Raw genomic sequence first — 18,937 nt, 5'->3', positions numbered from 1 at the left:
ACATGGCCGTAATGTGCGAGCTTTTTTGGAACCAACTGAATACTTTATGTATCATGTGTGTGGTGTACGTCTCTCTGTACCCAAGGATTGTAGTTCAAGACATAGTCACTATCAATTCCTTACAGTTAGAATGCACTAACACTAAGTAAAGGTTCAAGACATAGTCACCTTTATTATACGTGATACTTTGCTGATTGTCCAGTGTAAAGTTTTACGAGTATTTTTTCTATTAAAATAAGTGGGGGATTGTTAGTATTTTAATACTAAAGAAAATTCAAATGAAAAGACATTTGCTTTTGCAAAAGCTTCTTTTTAATTTTGAACTTCCCACCCAAAATTCAAAATGTCAAATTGATTCTAATCTCTTGTACTTTCCCACCAAAATCATTTAAACTTTTGAAGGTAGCTCTCTTCTTACCTCTTAAAAGTTTAGTCCAAGATGGGAAGTTGAGAAAAATTCTCCCATCCATATAAGAGGGAGTGTTGAGCAAAGGCTTGGGCCTTTCAAGGGCATTCAATTTGTTTGCCTTTGGTGTTTTACAAAGAACAAGATCAAATAAAAAAAAAAAAAAAAAAAAAACACACACACACACGCGCGCGCGTGCTCGCCGAGCCTAGCCGAGCCGGGCCGTGCCGTGTCGGGTGTGGGCGTGGGCGTGGGTGCGGGTGCGTGTGTGTGTTGGGTTGGGTTGGGTTTTCTAAACGGATTTTTTATTTATAAATCCAACGGTCATGTCTCTTTAGTTTTAACTTAATCCAACCGTTACAACCCTCTTAAGTAACGTTTAAAAAAAAAAACGGCAATTTTTTAAATGACGTTTTTAAAAAGGTGTCTCTACTGTTTTAAAGAGGTGTCTTCAAGAGACACGTTTTCTCTATAAAAAGAGATTGTTTCTAACGTCTTGAAATACAGTTCTTACATCTGTTGAATCTTTTTTTTTGGTTTTAGACGAGCCTTTCATCTCTGCTGATTCGTTTTTCCATCTCTATTGAGTCGTTTGCAAAAACAGAACAGTTTCCTTTCTGTTATTTTTGTTTTCTTTTCTCTGTTATTTGCTGGCCATTCGGAGTGTTCGCTGTTTGGTTCGGATCTATCTGATTGTGCACTTCAGATAGATAGCGACGGTGCGTCGGGCTGTTGTATCCTGGGGGTGATTGCGTTCGGATCTGTTGCACCGGAAGGTTTTCCGCAGAGGCGCAAAATCACCTTAAAGAGAGCGACCTAGTCCGTGCCTCAACTCGCCGCATCGAAAAGGTTATACTAATCATCTATTCTTTCTGTTTTTCACAGAAATTAGTAAACAGGTACGCCATATTATTTATATTAAGAGGAAAATCTCATAACAGAATCCACATCAATCACTAGCAACGACTCCTTAGTCATGCTTATAGTCATTTGACCTCTAAGCGTATGCATTTTGATAGTAAACTGAAACATGGAGAAGGATCGGATCCTCTTGGTGTGTGCTCTTTTAGTTCACGAGTGGTCCCTTCAGGGAATATTCACGGGGATGGAGAAGTGAGCCAGCCAAACACAAGCATGCATTCAGATTTGTGTGCTGTAATATGTTCATGTTTGTAATAATATTTTCTTGGACGGCAGCATTAGCACCTTGATTTCTATGGTCTTGTTTTGTATGTTGTATTGGTAATTATGATAGGCATGGCTATTTGAATAAAGTAAGTAAGGGTCTTATACCACAAAATCTGAGATGTAACTATTCAGGTGTAAAATTTGTTCCAGAATTGTGACTAACCAGGAAGGGAAGGCCAAATCAAAGGCAATACACATTGAACTAATGGGAAAGCGTCGGGAGATTCACAATGGAATCCATCTTGTCTTTTTTGTCTAAGCACTTAGTGTTTTTTGTTTAATGATGACAATAGCATTAAAAGGCCAAAAGGCAGAAGGAAAGCACTCAGAGTTATTTCCTACTAAAATCTCATCTCTAATGTTGTTTCTATGGCAATTGATTTCTTTTTTTCTCCATCTCTATTCATAGTTTCAGCCATATACAATTAATTGGTCTTTAATCATAGTTGGCTGGACAAGTAACTCTGGGTAACGTACTTTTGTCCTGAATAATGGTTGCATGAGACATTTTTGTAGACATTTTCTCAGCCACGTATAATTGACTGGCCTTTAACCCAAATTGGCTCGACAAGTAACTGGACTTTGGCTACCATACTTCAGACCTGAATATGCTGATTGAATACACGGAGGACTTCTTTGACATTATTTTTCTTCTTTTTGCCATAAGCATGTGCAAAGTACTTGGTTGTATTTATAATAAAAAAGTGCTTGTTTGAATTGGAATTTATAAAATCCACATAAAGATTTAGGAGTATCATGCAATGTAAGAATCATAGGATAGAAGTTATGGATCTGGAAATCGTCCGTGAATTATTGGTATTAGATCCATAGCATATTTACTTGACCGTTTCTAATTTTTTTATTTATTTGGAATATCTTCTATGGCTGAGGGCAGCTTTCTGTTATGTTACATCATATATGATTCGCTTGTTTTTGTTTTCCAATGAACTGTTCCAGCTAGATGCAGTGATTGAAGCTGAGAAGCAAGCTGCAAGGGACTTGATTCGAGAGAAGAAGAAAGACAGGGCCTTACTTGCATTGAAGAAGAAGAAAACCCAGGAAGAATTATTGAAGCAAGTTGATACTTGGCTCATTAATGTTGAGCAACAAGTATGTAATTCCATAGCAACGGAGAAAGCCATCTTTTAATTTCGTTTCTCTTTTCTCTATTTTCAAGAGTAAATTGATGCTACATTTATTAGAGATACTCTTCTTTTAATAGGTCTTTTATCTTTAAGTTTTACATTGAAAATAAGATATCATGGTGCTCTAATCTAGAACGTGTTTTAGTTGGCAGATATTGAATTGGCAGGCAGGCAGAAGGCTGTTTTTGAGAGCCTGAAGACAGGGAATATTGCTATTAAAGCTATACAGAGTGAGATTAATTTGGAGGATGTGCAAAAGCTGATGGACGATACAGCTGAGGCTAAAGCTTATCAAGATGTAATTTTCATTTCAATTGTTTTTTTCTCCTTGATGTTATTGCGAGTTAAATAAGCAATCTAAGTTGTGTTATTTTTTTTAAATAAAGCAAATTAAGTTGTTCCGAGCATAAACTTTTGTGGTTGTGTTCTTTCTCTTCAAGAAAGTAAGAGAAGCATGCGATGATTTATTAGAAAAAGGGGGCAAAGCCCAGGGACCGAGATGGTCAAAACACATCACGATAAAAGGAAAATACAAAGAGAAAAATCAAGGCAAAACAAAGCCTCAAGGAGGGAGAAAGTAAAAACAACTCCAAACTAAGTCTCTCCACCGCAGTCCGGTGAGTCGGTCGGCCTTGCTGGCAGACGGTCGGTGAACATGCCGAAAGATCATGGACTGACCCTCAATACAGGCTAAAATTTCTTATTTTTCTGAGTCAAGTATTCAAGAGATACAAACTAATTCAGGGTTAATATATCATTATTTATGCTTCTGGAAATGATTGTACACCACTCTCTTCATTGAGTTCTATTCCTACTCTCATCAAATTATTGCCCTGGATGAATAGATGATATTAGATTTTCAGGTAACTGCCATGACAATGTATATATAAATATATACATATATATAATTGGTATATGTACTGATTATGTGTCTTTTGTTTGGACGATGCCTATATACTGGTTATATATAACTGTATATTGTATATGTAGTTAAGCTACTGATGGTGGCACTACCATGTTTTAATAATTGCACAAATTCGTGCTGTATTTTCTTTTTTAAACAACTGTCAAAGGTTATTACAGTCCCCAAAACGCTCTCACAAGCCAATTAAAAAAGAAAAGACAAGCCAGGTTTGAGAAAATATACTGCTTTTTATCCCATTGGCCTATGAGATCCTATGCAGCACTGCAGTGTAAGATTTCAGGAATTCCACACATGAATCATTATTTTGAACGTCGTGTCTCAGTCAAGAAGATTTTGGTTAGAACAAGAAGATTATGATTAGAAATACTTTTGGTGTCACCAATTAAAAGAAAAAGTACATCTGGCCATGTGACGTTTTTTTGGTGGACTTGTTTTTTCAATTGATAGGCGCTGTTTCAATTCTAGGAGCGGAATTTTGTTATAGTCATTAAAAAAAAGCTAGCAACAGAAAGAATCTGTGTATCTGGAGATCACTGGACTATTTTTAACATGCACATACATTTGTTGCTTCACTTCTAGTTGCACGTTGTTTCTGTATGTATGTGTTAGGATCTCGTGGATAGAAAAAATGGTTGTTTTTAATTTGGAATTATGGTTGACCCATTACGTCTAAAAACATTCTGGTATTGTCATCCTTCTGATCCCTCTGGTTTAATCTTTATGGTGTGCTATTCATTCTTGTTAGAAAGTACCCGGTTGCCAATGTTTTTGTTAAACTACCTTTTGCTTGTGCTTATGCCTTTTCTCATTTCTGAATTATTGTTTCTAACTAGAATTTATTATCAGTTTCACTGTTAAACCTCTTCATCTTTTTGCCTTTGCCAGTTTTTGTTTGTAACTATAATTTAATATCAGTTTCACTGTTAAACCTCTTCATCTTTCTGCCTTCCATCTATGCTCCTAACATTTTCTTGTTTCTGAACTTCAGCTCTCATCTTTTTTTTTCCTTATTCTGAAGGAAATTAATGCAATATTGGGAGAGAAGCTGTCAGTAGAAGACGAAGGGGACGTTTTAGCAGAGTTTGAGAACTTGGAAACGGAGGTATGTATATAAATAGTAGAATAGCCGGACCATATTTACCATCTCCATAAGCACATAAATGAATATGTTTAGTAGTTTAATGGATTCGGCATTTTTAATCCATATCACTGACATTGTGTCTTGTTGAATGAATGAAAGCATATCAGACTTCTGTAAGGTTAGGGTCTTCTACCAAATTAGAGGTCTTCATGCCATCTTTCTTGAGAACATACCGAAATTAGTTTGACGGAATAATCTTCAATCTTCATCTCTCTCTTTCATCTTCATAATTCTTATATGCAGCCTATGTTATAATGTGTGAAAATTCTTCATAATTCTTATATGCAGCCTTATGTTATGATGTGTGAAAATTGGCTTCTCTGACTCCGATGACATTTTTGCAAGTTTTCTTTTGGATGCCATTCAATGTCAGTGAACCCTTTCTGTTACAGAATTGGAATTCAAACTGACTATTCAGTTCTGTTTTGTGATTCTGAGTGTTCTTATGCTGTTTGGAACTGTAGATTGAAGCTTACTTTGAAGATAAGTTTTGTTCTTTTGAGACTGTCATCAAAATATCTCATCCTGTTTCAATTATGATTGAACTTAGTCATTTAGATTTTCCTCCTGATGAATCCAGCCTGTTTCAATAGAAGTTTTGTTGTTTCATCCTGCATAGTACCGGTCTTAAACCAGTTTTCTCATTCCAATCCACTGTGTGCGTTGTTCAGCAATAAAAAAAATGACTATGCTATGTCTGTACCTTAGTGTGTCTGAATTTGCAGCAATAAAAAAAAAGACTATGCTTTGTCTGTACCTTAGTGTGTCTGAATTTGCAGTGTGCATGTTTTTCCTGTATCGAATATATAAACTTTTCTTAACACCTTTCTTTCCTTTTTTAGATCACCCTTCAAGCTCTGCCAAAAGTTCCAGTCCCTCCAGTGCCATCTCCAGAGGAACCTGATGGTGAGAATATCGAGATAGTTGAAGGTGATGAAATGAATGAGGAATTGATTTTTCCTGATGTGCCAACCAAAACCCCAGTTGCAGATGGTGTTGGAGATGTTTCCAAATCATCTAGGAGAGAAAAAGGTGAGCTCAACCCTGGTTGCCATTCACACACACACACACACACTACCAATTTTGCACATTGAAATATGGTTACGCACTGATTTACTGATTTTGTGCTGAAAACCACAATTTACAGTCATGGAGGAACCGTTACCTGCTTGATCGACGGAAGATTGAAGCGGGCTCAATTGCATTTGTACCTATAGCATGTAAGTGGTAACCAGTTCATTATTTTGGGAGGTCATTTGTGATTCTCAAGTATTTGTTTACAGCTATCCTCCCCTGGACCCTAAACCCCAAAACCCTAAACCCTTGTATTACCCATCAATACTAAAACCCTAAACCCTAGACCATTGTATTACCTCTCCACATACTTTATCCGAAGTCATCTTCAGCTTACAAAATACATACTTTGCTCACAGATTGCGGCTTGCCTCAGCTTGGATTGGTGTTTGAAAGGCTCAAATTCAGGTTTTAGATTGTGAAGAGTTTCATTTGTTCTGCTTTAATGTTTCAGGCACACCATTCCGGCTTCTTAATCAATCAAGTACCATTTGTGTTTTTTCATGTTGATTTGAAAGCGTACGATTTCATTATGAGTCTCATGCAAAACACCAAAGACATTCTCTTCTTTATCAATGGGTTGGTATTGCCCATCTGGCATGGAACCAATCATTCCTATACTGTCCCATTATGATAAAAAAATGAATGATCCAGTTACAACATCCACATGCCACATTTATGTTGCCTGGAGAGTGAGATGGGAAGTGGTGCTACCAATCCTCATTCAGGCATGTCAATATATTTAGGCTTCCATGTCACACTTTTCACTCTTCAACTAAAGATTGTGACAGTTGTGATGATACCGTTCGTATGTTTTGTTTCTGATTTGCTATTACGCCATGAACTTCTGTGCTTGACAGCTACTTTTGATGTCCGCATATACTGATACTTTTTCTCACAACAACCATTTTGAATTCCTTCATATGCAAAGATGAGTAGTCATCCAGCTTCTGCAAATCACAAGTGCCTAACAAAAATATTCTCAATTGAAGCTAGCTAGAAAAGTTCCCTACATACACAAGATAAAAAACAATGCAAATGATGGACCACATAAACAAATATAATCTTCCAAATGAAATAATATATCTGTGTGTGCGTGTGTGTGATTATATTCCAAAATTAATAATCACACCTTAAAGACTATGAGACCATGACAATATTAAAAGGTCCAACAAAATCTATACCGTGCCTTAAAAGTGTAAGAAAAGTGCAAGGAAACATACTTACCAAAAATATTGATCCCAAGATGAGTATAAATAGGAGAAAAGAATCCATCCACAAAATGAATGAACCACCAAGTGATGTAAAATGTAATGGCTATAGGAAGAAGAATAACACTGCAAAACAACAATAAACTTATGATAAAAAAATTAGATCATTTTTACATGCTAAACTTCCTCAATATAGAATAAAAAAATTAAGAAAGCTTAAGCAAATGTCAACACATTAGGTATTTCGAGGACAACTTTTAGTGAAGCCTGAGTTATCAACTTTTGGTTTGCCTCCTAGAAACTTGTTCATCCTTCCTTCTTTTTTGCAAGTAAAACAAGAGATATACCAAGAACCAACATTGCAATAGATAGATAAAAAAAAGTAGTAGTGGAGAGAGAAACATAGTATTGGGTAGTGGGAACAAGCTTTCCCCTTGTATATGCAAAATGAAATTAGAGTTTAAGATGATTCCACGTTGGCCCAGCTAATATGCCATGCCAAGAGATTCGCCGACCCAATGATGAGAAATTTGTATCCAACATTTGAAGAATATCGACATTTAAAATTCATGGAAAAACCATCAAGAAAATCTGTTCTTCTCTTCTAGAACCAAATGCTAATTAATATTTGATACATCACATTACAATGCTTGAAAAGGAGTAGAAATACTTTCTAGGCCAGCAACATACGTGTGTAACTTCCCCAAAGTGTAGCTCATTAAATCACGAGGGGTTATTTTTAGAGCCTTCGATAATGCCAACGACCGTGGCTGTTCCAACCGTGCTTCATCCCATCGAAGTTTGTTTGATCCAATCTCTCCATGAAGGAGACTACAGATCCCAACATTCTTTAAAACTTTTGTTAAGAAAGCAACAAAGGAAATGGGCTTAAATCAACTTTACACAGATATGTCAATGCCTATCATGGTCATGCCATTTCAACTACAATTTACAACAACTAAATAGAAGTAATTTCCATCTTGGCCCAGAAAAATACTCACCATCCAGACATAAACTTTTTTTATGCCCAGCTCCGAATGACTTTAGCAAATGCCTGCATAATAGCATTCGGCTTAAGCTTTCTAGGAATTTAAAAAACGAAGGCAACAAATCTAATACTATGAATATAATACATTTATAAATCATAAGGTTTCTATCGTAATTAAGATTCACAAATTCATGATGAAAGATAGCCAATTACACACTTAGTTTTAATGATGTAATGTATAGAAACTATATGGCAGATGTATCCTCTAGTTTTTGGTGGGGCTGTTGATATTCTGTTTATGTCCTTTTCAACAAACTCAACTTATGTGTTGAAAAGAACAGAAATGAACATCATCCGAGTTCAACTTCAGAGTTGCCAACAAGATTTAGCCTTGGTCCAAGCCACTTGGAAGGAGCTCAAAAGTTAAGTTCTACCCCTAGTCTACTTCAACCACAACTACATAAGAAATATGCCCAGTCACGTGGATTGAGTGTCCCTAGATAGGAGAAACAAAATTATCCTATGTTATGCATTGTCATTAGTTGAGAACTCAAAAAATCATTAGTCACTAACTTTTGGATCACTTGAACGAGATTACACCTGGTGCAAGTCCTTCAGATGTAAGCCCACTTTAACTACCGTACAGCCTCTCAATATTTCAGCGTAGAGACAAAAGGGCGTCCCCTAGAAAAGAATGTGCGAAATCGGGTCCATACACGGTGGACGCACACGCACTTGGTTGCTGGTTCCAACCCAATATACTTGCACGTATTTTTCAAAATAATATGGGGGTTCCACTTCGTCAGATAATCCAAGCCATTCATTTGTTGGGCCACAATGTAGACTTGCCATACACCGAAGATTATACCAATAGGATGAGGATGATCCTAACCCGCCAATCTATTGACACATTATAGCATCCTATACAAATTAGAGGGTTAGGATCATCCAATGTGGTTGATTTTCAGGTAAATGCTACTTATGGTGTGGCCCTGAAAATGAACGGTTTGGATCATCTTATGAAGTAGACTCCACTATTTTTTTTTTTTTAATAATACATAAAAACTCTTAATTTATAATGGGGATTTGCTAGGGACCATCACATAAGGCAATTCGCAGACCAGCTGTTTCATGAGAGAGCAGCCCACGCAGGATGAATTAAATATTTTTTTGAAAGAAAAGGAGGATTTTAAAAATTCCCCGGTGCGGGGAAGGGGAGGAGAAGGGGATGGAGTTGTCCCCGCCCCGCCCTCATTAATGCTATTTTTTTCTTGTATTTTTTTAAGTGTTCTTTTTTTTTTGGAAAACTACTAGAAACCCCTTGGATCGAAACATATCTACAAGATTTCCCCAAATTTTTCATAATTTCCATTAGTACAGTTTTGTCCCTGAAATAACTTTTTATGTTTTCTTTTACCCATAATCCATTCGGCATTGTCCCTCATTATATTAGTATATTACCCTTAGAAATCCCTAAAATCTCTCCATCGAACCATCACTGTAAGGCAACATTAAATCCTTTGAAAATCTCCCTCCCCCAAATAAAGGCAACATCTCTCTGATGACTGATAGGTGATGAGATTTTATATGGTGTGTGCTCGTATAGTCCATTATTTTTCAAAAAGTAATGTATGGGCTACGCCATAGGATTTGATAGGCTACAATTTAAAAGTACTTTACAGGCCACACCATAGATATCCAAACCGTCCATTTGTTGGGCCACAACGTAAATAGATTACGGCCCAAAAATCATTTCCATAGGATGATTGCAACCCTCCGATCTATAGAAGGTACCATAATATGCAATTCCTCTATAGATCAGAGGGTTGGGATTATCCTATGGAAATGATTTTTGGGCCACAACCTATTTACGTTGTGGCCCATCAAATGGACAGTTTGGATCATCCTACAATGTGCCCATCAAGTGGAAGGTTTGGATCATCCTATGCCTATGGTAGTATGGTGTGCCCATCAAATGGACGGTTTGGATCTTCCTATGGTATGGCACGTACAATACTTTTTGGCAAGTGGGATTGGGAATTAGGGATCTGCTAGGGACTATCGATCAATTAAATGAATCTGAGACCAACTACCTATGTCTTCAGGTTAATAAAATGAATAAGACAAAATCTTAGCCTGTGTGGGTTGTGTGGCTACTCTCACATGCAACAGCCAAGCCGCAACATGCCTGAAGTGATTGTCCCTAGCAAATCTTTAGTTTTAAACCTAACATTTAACAAAGTAAAGTGATTGTCCCCGAATGATGCGGGGCGGGGAAGGGGAGGGGATGGGGATTAGATATTCCCCGTGGGGAGGGGAGGGGGATTCCCCATGATCCCCGCAGTGGGGAGGGGAAGGGGAGGGGGAAAATTCCCCGCAGAGGGGAAGGGGTAGGGGTAGGGGACCCCAACATCCGGCCCCGACCCGCCCCGTTGCCAGCCCTACCGAATATGTTGCAAAACTGTTTAAATGCCCTTGTTTTCTGAGAAAACTACGAAAATACCTAGTGGTGTTTGAAAGTTGAAACAGGGAAAATAAATGATGTCACCACAACTGCGTTTTGATATTTGCACTAACCCATCTTGTCTTTTATTATTTTGTTTGAAATGTAATCCTGAAGAAGAATATCTAAAATGCAGGAATAAAATAAAATAAAATAAAGTATCTTTTATGATGAGCTAGGGCTTGCAACGGGGCGGGGCGGTGCCGGATGTTGCATTCCCCGTCCCCGCTTTGGATCTGCATCGACTCATCCAACACCCCCTCTGTTGTGCAGGACAGATTTAACTCACAAGCCGCTCATTGCAAGATCCAATAAAAAAATAAGAGAACAAATCTGAATTTTAAAGAAAACCCTTTATTTGACAAAATCTCTCGAAAAAGGTTGTTCCCTTAAAAAATCACAGGGGGCATATCTCAACTGCTTAACCTTCAAACCTCTAGGATAGGAGAGGAGTTGTAGTACTCAAGGTTTTAAATGTCGAGACCGAAACTGAAATCGGGTATGCCCAAAATGCTACAAAATTTCGATCAAAATTTCAAAATTTCGATCAAAATTTCAAAATTTCGGTTGAAATTTAAGGATTCTTCCTGAAATTACCAAGTTAGGTTACGGAAGAGAAAGAGAGAGAGAGAGAGAGAGAGAGAGAGAGAGAGAGAGAGAAATATTTAAGGAAAGGTAATGATATTTTCCCCCCTTAGACAGATAAAACCCCCCTTCAACTGTTCAACGTTATCCCTTAACTTTCAAATGTAAGGAAAAACGTTAAAGGGGGTGAATTTATCCTCAAGCAGTGAACATTTCTCACGGAAAACGTTGAAGGGAGGGGTTTTCCCGAAATTTCGGCCGAAATTTTGTATGAGATATAATATTACTTTAACTGATTTCGTAGGATTTCGCCCGAAATTTCGAGATTTCTGAAATTTTGGTTTCGGTGATGACCGAAATGCATTACCTCCACAAATCGTGGGGTCGGGATGATCCTATGGAGCTGATTTTTTTGGCACACCCCATCTATGTGAGGGCCCATCAAATGAATACTTTGGATCACCCAAAGATGTGCCCCCCACTGCATTTTAAGCTAGGTTGTAGATAACTTATCTACACTAGTGTGTAGAAACTCTTCTCTCTCTCTATATATGTATATACATATACATATATATACATATACATATACATATATATATAGAGAAAAGAGTAGCTACACATACGTGTAGCTAACTTAGATACACCAACGGCTTAAAATACAGTGGGCCCCACATTGTTTGGGTAATGCAAACCATTCATTTGATGGGCCCTCACATAGATAGGGTGTGCCCAAAAAATCAGCTCCATAGGATCATCTCAACCCTACGATTTGTGGAGGCAAAAATGGACGTGTAAAAACCTTCACAAATCTGTCCATTTTTGCCTCCACAGTTTGAAGGGTTGAGATCATCCAATGGAGCTGATTTTTTGGGCACACCCTATCAATGTGAGGTCCTATCAAATGAATGGTTTGGATCACCCAAATAATGTGGGCCCACTGTATTTTAAGCCGTCGGTGTAGCTAAGTTAGCTGTGGACCCCGATCCAAGAGAGAGGTGGGGGACGAGCCCCCAGCGGCCTCTTGGATCATCCACACGTAAAGGAGAGCTCTACCAAGGAACTCTCAAAATAGTGGCCACCCTCATAACATAGCACGGGTGACTATATAAAGAGATACCTCTCGATTCGGGAATAAGTCCGGATTCGAAACGTACCTAAACGAACTCAGAGTCGCCATCCATGGTATACGGCCATGGATCCTAAAAAAAAATATGCTCTGTATACCATGGATAACCAGAAATGAATGGGTTCGTGCCTGATTACGAATGGAGAAGGTCCGAAGAGCACCCCCAATTCGTTCGAGTGCGAACACTTGGTCTCTTATGCCATTTATTATTAACCTCGAAGAGCTTCGGGCGAAAATCATATGAAATGGGAACAATTCTCAGGAATCGTCTACCTAAGCATGCATTTCCTGAGGATAAAGAAATAAACATAAGCAAAATGAAATGAAAGATGTGTCACCTAAGCAAAGCTAGGTTATGAGTGACATACCTAATGGGTGTCTAAGTTCTGGTGGACATACACATGCAAGCTACAGCTAAAGGTATAGTATCAGTACAAGAAAGTAAGAAAACACATCAAAACATAAAATACACATCAATTCTATACATGACAGGACAAGACAAATCATAAAACTCTAATGCAAGACTTGACTCGGACCAGAATGGCCGTCCACCCTGGCTGCGCTACGTATCCCGGCCTCGGGAAGAATCGGAGACAAACAGTGTCTTGCAACTCTATGAGAGGAGGAGAGTATGAGGCTAGGTAAGCCTCCTAAAGGAAGAACTCTCTAAATGAGACAAGGCTTGTCTCCAAATAGGTGTTTTGCAAATGAGGCAAGGCATGCCTTATAGACATAAAGATGGGCTCTAAAATGACTCTTTCATTGCCCTAGCAATGAGGGAGCTAACTATCTAAAAGGGCGTTTAAAAAACTATGCAAGTCTACTATATAAAGGAGGGGGAACACTACTTAGACTGAGTAAGTCCCATAAGGATGGGCTTGGGCTAACGCCTTCATCGCCCACTTCCATGAACCAACAGTAAGTCCAAACTGTCATCATCATGCTCAGCCTTCGGCGCAATCACCTGAGAACTCAAACTCTGAACAGTCTTGCATGAGTGGTTGCATACTAAAACACCAAGAAACTGCCCTTTCTTGATGACCCATTTCTCTTCCTGCTTTGGAACAACTTCCTTTGGAATCCCATTTTCTATATCATCAGCAGGCCCTGGTAGTTGAATGGGGTTCTCGTCCACCCAGTGAGGCTCAGTATCCCACTTGGGTTCAGCGTCCCAAATTGGACCTGGATCGGACATTGTTGACGAAATATTCTCTCTGTCATTCATTGCCGTGTTTCCCGAAGAGGATCTATTATCATTTGTAGCTGTCAAACCAGTCCAACCTTTGTCTGTCCTTGACCTTGACCTGGTCCTTGGCCAGTTAGGGGTGGTTGACAGAGGTAACTGAGGGTGAATAACAACCTCTGTTCTTCTGTTACACTGCTTCTTCCTAAGGATAGGCGTTTCGATTTTGGGTCAAGACCACGCACATACTCCGATGGTTCACTGCTGGCAAGTGTGCTGCTAGTTGTGTCCAAGTCTCCACTCGGGCTCATGATCAAATCTATACTTGATAAACTAGAAGCCCTAGGAATACCATCTGTGTTTGATTTCCTAATAATGTCTGGATATAGGTCTGTCATATCGAGTCTTTCACATTCTGCTGCAATCTTTCCTTCAGGGTCTGAAGGAAGATATTCGACCTCAAAATTATACTTTGGTAAGCATAAGAATTTAAGGACACCAGCCACGAAATAGCGAAGTGGACCAAAACGTTTCTGATAGTTCTCAGATAGCTCCAGTACATCACTAACAAATCCAAAATATGAAACCGTCATTCCATACTGATAGCGAATAAGACCATTCTGAATCCACTCAACGGCAAAAACATCGGTTGCTGTGAGGCCTCCATTCACAATGGCAATTGCAGCAGAAACAGGATCTCTAACTCCCAGAACTGTCCAAACAAGTGAGTTATCGGAACCAGCGGGGATTATGCCGATTGGAATTGAGATTGCTTCTTTCTGATTAGTTCTACTAAGTAGACCATTCAGAACCTCATTTACAATTCCATCACCCCCAACACATATAATTCCATCAGGACATGTACTGAAGTCAACACTAGAAGCAAGGGACTTAGCATGACCGGCAGATGTTGTTTTGACTACTTCCATCTTGAACCCTGCAAGCTTAAATATCGGTTCCACCTTGCCATGAAAAACTTTACTCGAACGACCACGTCCAGAATGAGGATTTAGTATCACAAGCAATGTTGGTGGACTTTTACATTTGATATGTTGTTCAGGCAGAAAATCACTGGCTACTATGTTAGGGCCTTGCTTCTTAGAAGATGTCAAGGGATGAGGTAAACAATTCACAAAGCACCGCTGATCTGCAAACCCACTAACCCATTGAAGGGCTTCCTCTGAATTGGAAGCCACAAAACGGAAGTCCTTTCGACTTCTTCGAGGCTTTAAGAAACAAGAAAGGCCAAATGATCTTTTTGTTATTGGGTATGAATGCACAGTAAAATATCTGACACCAGCACTGTATGACACAGAAATCACGTCCTCAAGATGTAGCACATGAGATCCCCAAACTAATACCTTGCTTGTAAGTTTTGCATCAACCCCGTCCTGGTTTTTAGTTTCAGTAAAGGTTTTCACATCAGTGCTAGTACTGGAGGTTCTCTTATCCAGAACAAGTTTCCTAGAAAACACTTCATATCCTAATAAATCGGACTTCTCATCTCCTATGTCAATCCTGTGCTCTTGTGCCTTTATCTTTCCTGGATCTTCACTGGAAATATTGACCCCATTTTTCCTAGCGGATTTTACCTTGCCACTTTTTTCTGGAAATACTGTTGGAGAGGAGTGCTGACCAGTTGCTATTTGAGAACACCTACTGCTCAAACTGCGATGAGGCTGCTTTGGCGACACTCTCAAGGGATTAACATTTTGGGAAAGATAGCCAAGCCTCTGCATCTCTGTCCCAAAATCAAACCTTCAAAGGATGAGTACAGACCACAAAGGTTAAATGACAGTGTCAACCTCGTATAAGCTGTAGAGTAGATGGCCCCACGAATCTCAAGAGAAAGATCCAGCAGTAAAGCCTGTAAAAAGAACCCCGATCCGATCCTCCAACAGATTACACCAAATCCGATACGAAATCGAGACTCAATCACTGCTTTTTTTCTAGCTGATCAACCTAAAGAACGAGAAATACAGATCGCCTCGAAAACCCTAGGTTCAAAAGCGAAATATGAAACAGTGAGGAAACTGGGAAAAACAAAAAGGCATGTCGGACAAGAAGAGGCAATGTTGGGGTATGAGAGGGACTTTTTGATCTTTTCACCTCCTTTTACCTTTGTCTCTCTTCGTTTCCCTACTTTTTTCAAGAGATACACGCCATGATCGGCCTTAAGCTTTTGATCTTAAAACAAAAGGCACAATGGTATATTCAAACAACAAGGACGAGAATTTCATAGCAAATCACACAAATTCCAAAACTTATTCTAGGAATTAGGCATAAGAGAGTAAATGAAGAATACCTAAAATTACTTACCTCTTCTCTTTGATGCCTTTCTCCTTCGCTTTTGCTTCTGTAGAGAAAATCTCTAAAAAAAAAAAATCCATCTCTTTGAGTTTCTTCCAGAAGATGAAGATCGAGACAAGGATGTGAAACTGAAGGCGTAGTTTCAATAGATGTAGGCTCGATCTGCTTCAGATCTGGATCTTTGTTCTCTCTATCCTGTTCATCTTGCCATTGAAACGTTTCGTTTCTTAAAGGAGACATAGATCTAGCTCTACGTTGCATAGATCTGCTCCCTAACCTCAGAGCTCTCCCTCTCACCACAAATTCTTTCCGATCTACACTAAAGACTAAACTCTTTGTTTTCTTCCTCTTCTTCTTCTACATCTAGCAAAGGAGCGAGATTCTGAGGCCTCTGTAAGTGAGATTAGAGCTTCATTGGACGAATTTTTCAGATCTTACACCGCCCTCCTCTCCTTATTGGATTCTTGTTTCATCAAGTCCTCGGGCGTAGATCGTAGGATTTGGGTTTGAAATCCGTCGGGGATATTTTCAGTCAAATCTTTTTATAACCATCTGATCCCTCCTTTAGTGGAGCATGTGTCCTCCTCGGTTTGGAAACAATCTTGCCCTCCGAGAGTTGCTTTCTTCGGGTGGTCGGTTAGCTGGGGCCGCATTCAAACTATGGATTTTTTGAGGAAGAGAGGAATGTGGCTGGTAGATCACTGCCCTCTATGTTTATCCACAGGGGAATCCATTGACCACCTTTTCATACACTGTAAGGTTGCTCGATATATTAGGGGTCATATATTCTCTCGTTTTGGAATCAGTTGGGTCCACTCCAATTCTATGGCTGAATTCATTCAGAGTTGGGAAGGAGCTCCTTGGAAAAGGAAAGGCAGAATTCTGTGGAAGATGTGTCTTCTGGCCTCATGGTGGTTCTTGTGGAAAGAGAGGAATGCTCGTATCTTCGAAGGGAAGGCTAGATCTCCCTATTTGATTTATATTCAGTTGATAGCTGCGGTCATATCCTGGGCCCGAAGCCTTCCTCTGTTTCGTTTTGTTTCAGCTTTTGAACTCTGGGAAGGATGGTCAATCATAAGCATGGATTCGGCTACCAAAGTGAAAATTCTCCCCTCCTGGACTCCTCCTCCTCCGGGGTCCCTGAAGCTTAACTTTGACGGATCATCTATCGGCAACCCAGGAGCGGCAGGAGTAGGGGGGTTATGTAGAAATCACAAAGGGAAAGTCCTCTGGGCCTACTCGGGGCCTATTGGATTGGCAGACTCGAACGAGGCAGAAGTTAGAGCCGTTCATAGCGGGCTTCTTTCGATGCCTCGCCTGGAGAGCGACAAAATTATAGTCGAAGGGGATTCCTTAAATGTTATTCGCTGGCTTTCGGGCGCCGCTTCTCCCCCATGGCGATTTTTGCCTCTCTTAGAGGAAATAGCGGATAGATATAAGGGCTCCTCCATAGTTTTTCGCCATGTCAGGAGATCAGCCAATGCGGAAGCCGACTCCCTTGCCAAGAAAGGAGTTTTTCGGGCCGCGTTCGAATGCTTTGACTATTTCCCTCCTTGAATTATTGTATTGCTATCTTTGTATCATCTTTGTTCCTTCAGGACCACCTCGGTTCTGTTTATATATATATATATATATATATATATATATATATCATGTTGCCATTTTCAAAAAAATTGTTAAATAGAAGGCATTTTCGCTAGTTTAACTAGTAATGGTGAAAGGGGTATTTCACCCCTTGTTTCTAGGGACAATTTAGGCATTTTGGCAGACAACCCCCACCAATGGAAAATACCACTAAAGACATATGCAAGAAGAAAATTAAAAGCATTAAAACACAGAACAAACTGTCCTAAGGAGATGTGAACGACGACGTAGAAAATCCAGGGGATGCTCCTTCATCAAACTCCCCTTCTTGAAAGAACTCATCCTCGAGTTCCCCATTAGTCTCTGTGTCGTGGTAGTATGCCTGAGTCGAAGACGTAAATGACCGACTCAAGCAGTAGGAGAAGTAATTCGTCGAAGTCAACATCTTTGTGATCGATCATGTAAAAACCGATCCATCTTGGTGAAGTGGTGACTTGTATTGATCCATATATATCTCCTAAACATGGCAAAGAAGTAGTGGGCCACCATACGCATCAATAGCCTCGTCTGTGGCGACTATAGGAAGGATCATGAAAATATGAACTACATCTGCCAGGTGTAAGTCATCACAACTACATCTGTATGTATCTCCTCTGCATCATCAATCACTGACATTCTGACTCAACATCAATACCGACCTCATCATCACAAACAAGAGGAGCATAGCTAGCATCTTCATCACTAGCGTCAATCTCATCACCATCCATGTGTGGATTTAGAAGGGTGGCCTCCTCTAAGACATCCTGACACTTTAGTTGTCTGTCATAGATGGAGGTGGTTAAACTACGCTGATAGTAGTAGGCGTAGTGACGGATCTAATCGGACGTGGTGGTGAGGAAATAGGCACATAGCTACTGGACCGTTGTCGTGTCAGACGAGGGTAGTCAATTGGAATCAATTCTCACCCAAGTACCCTTTTCATTTCCTCCCATGTCTGAATCGGAGGCTTGCCGATCTCCTGTCTCCGATTTGTCAATGTACACCACCAATTTCGGGCCTCATCTCTAAATCTCGATGCGACTAAGGGTACTTGCCTCTTTTGGAACACCCTTCTTGATGTTAAAAACCAGCTCAACGTGCTCATCCAATCAACGATCTCTTCGGCTTCCATTCCCAAATGAAACTCAGGGATCTCCATCATTCTGTCACCGTATGTGCATGAAAAAAGGTCTAGGGTCTAGTCTTTATGTAAAATCATGATCATAGTCATTTCCAATATTCATATCCTACTCCCCTTCTTGAAAAGATTGGGTACATGAAGGAAGAGACTGGTTGTGTTTTGCATCTAGCCTTTTGGAAGTCATTTTCAGCTGTTTTGGGTTGTGGTTGTGGATGCTACTATCACACTTGGATGATTCCAATACAATGACAAACTGAAAGTACAAGTCTCCCACTGTCCAAGCGCCATATTAAATGAAGTATTTCTTGGAAATTTACACCTCAGAACCGCATACGTAGTAACCAGAATTGTAATGGAAAACAAAGTGAGGTAATTGTTTTGCAATTCC

General features: G+C 39.6%; 1 protein-coding gene, 1 long non-coding RNA gene and 1 pseudogene across 4 annotated transcripts; 1 reads left to right on the top strand and 2 right to left on the bottom strand.

Moving 5' to 3' along the window:
- The first annotated feature begins 2,248 nt into the window (after nt 1–2,248).
- On the top strand, nt 2,249–6,889 carry LOC143849151 (vacuolar protein sorting-associated protein 20 homolog 1-like). Its single transcript, XM_077358200.1, has 7 exons — nt 2,249–2,410; nt 2,552–2,704; nt 2,885–3,037; nt 4,683–4,766; nt 5,648–5,837; nt 5,953–6,025; nt 6,239–6,889. Exons 1-6 carry the CDS (start codon nt 2,351–2,353, stop codon nt 5,976–5,978), a joined length of 666 nt encoding a protein of 221 aa, XP_077214315.1. The 5' UTR covers nt 2,249–2,350; the 3' UTR covers nt 5,979–6,025; nt 6,239–6,889.
- LOC143849152 (uncharacterized) lies at nt 6,370–16,525 on the bottom strand. Of its 3 annotated transcripts, XR_013235576.1 has the most exons (4): nt 15,795–16,499; nt 8,092–8,144; nt 7,107–7,216; nt 6,370–6,888 (listed from the first exon to the last, which is right to left on the bottom strand). It is a non-coding gene; the product is annotated as an uncharacterized LOC143849152 (long non-coding RNA). The 3 variants fall into 3 exon arrangements; XR_013235575.1 differs by lacking the exon at nt 8,092–8,144 and having other exon boundaries at nt 15,795–16,490; XR_013235574.1 differs by lacking the exons at nt 6,370–6,888; nt 7,107–7,216 and having other exon boundaries at nt 7,667–8,144; nt 15,795–16,525.
- On the bottom strand, nt 12,735–15,784 carry LOC143849150 (sphingoid long-chain bases kinase 1 pseudogene; annotated as a pseudogene).
- Nucleotides 16,526–18,937: the final 2,412 nt, after the last annotated feature.

The sequence above is a fragment of the Tasmannia lanceolata genome, unplaced genomic scaffold, assembly GCF_043159265.1.
Source record: "Tasmannia lanceolata isolate RefF3 unplaced genomic scaffold, GAP_Taslan_0.1 ptg000016l, whole genome shotgun sequence".
NCBI classification, from domain to species: Eukaryota; Viridiplantae; Streptophyta; class Magnoliopsida; order Canellales; family Winteraceae; genus Tasmannia; species Tasmannia lanceolata.
The sequence above is the reverse complement of the archived record's forward strand: the minus strand, read 5'-3'. Positions and strand labels throughout refer to the sequence as shown.

Excerpts from the sequence above, each read along its gene's own strand:
- LOC143849151 (XM_077358200.1), top strand. The coding sequence starts at position 2,351 with ATGCAATGTAAGAATCATAGGATAGAAGTTATGGATCTGGAAATCGTC. Across the intron at positions 3,038-4,682 it reads AGGCTAAAGCTTATCAAGAT|GAAATTAATGCAATATTGGG; the intron begins GTAATTTTCATT and ends CTTATTCTGAAG. Across the intron at positions 5,838-5,952 it reads ATCATCTAGGAGAGAAAAAG|TCATGGAGGAACCGTTACCT; the intron begins GTGAGCTCAACC and ends CACAATTTACAG.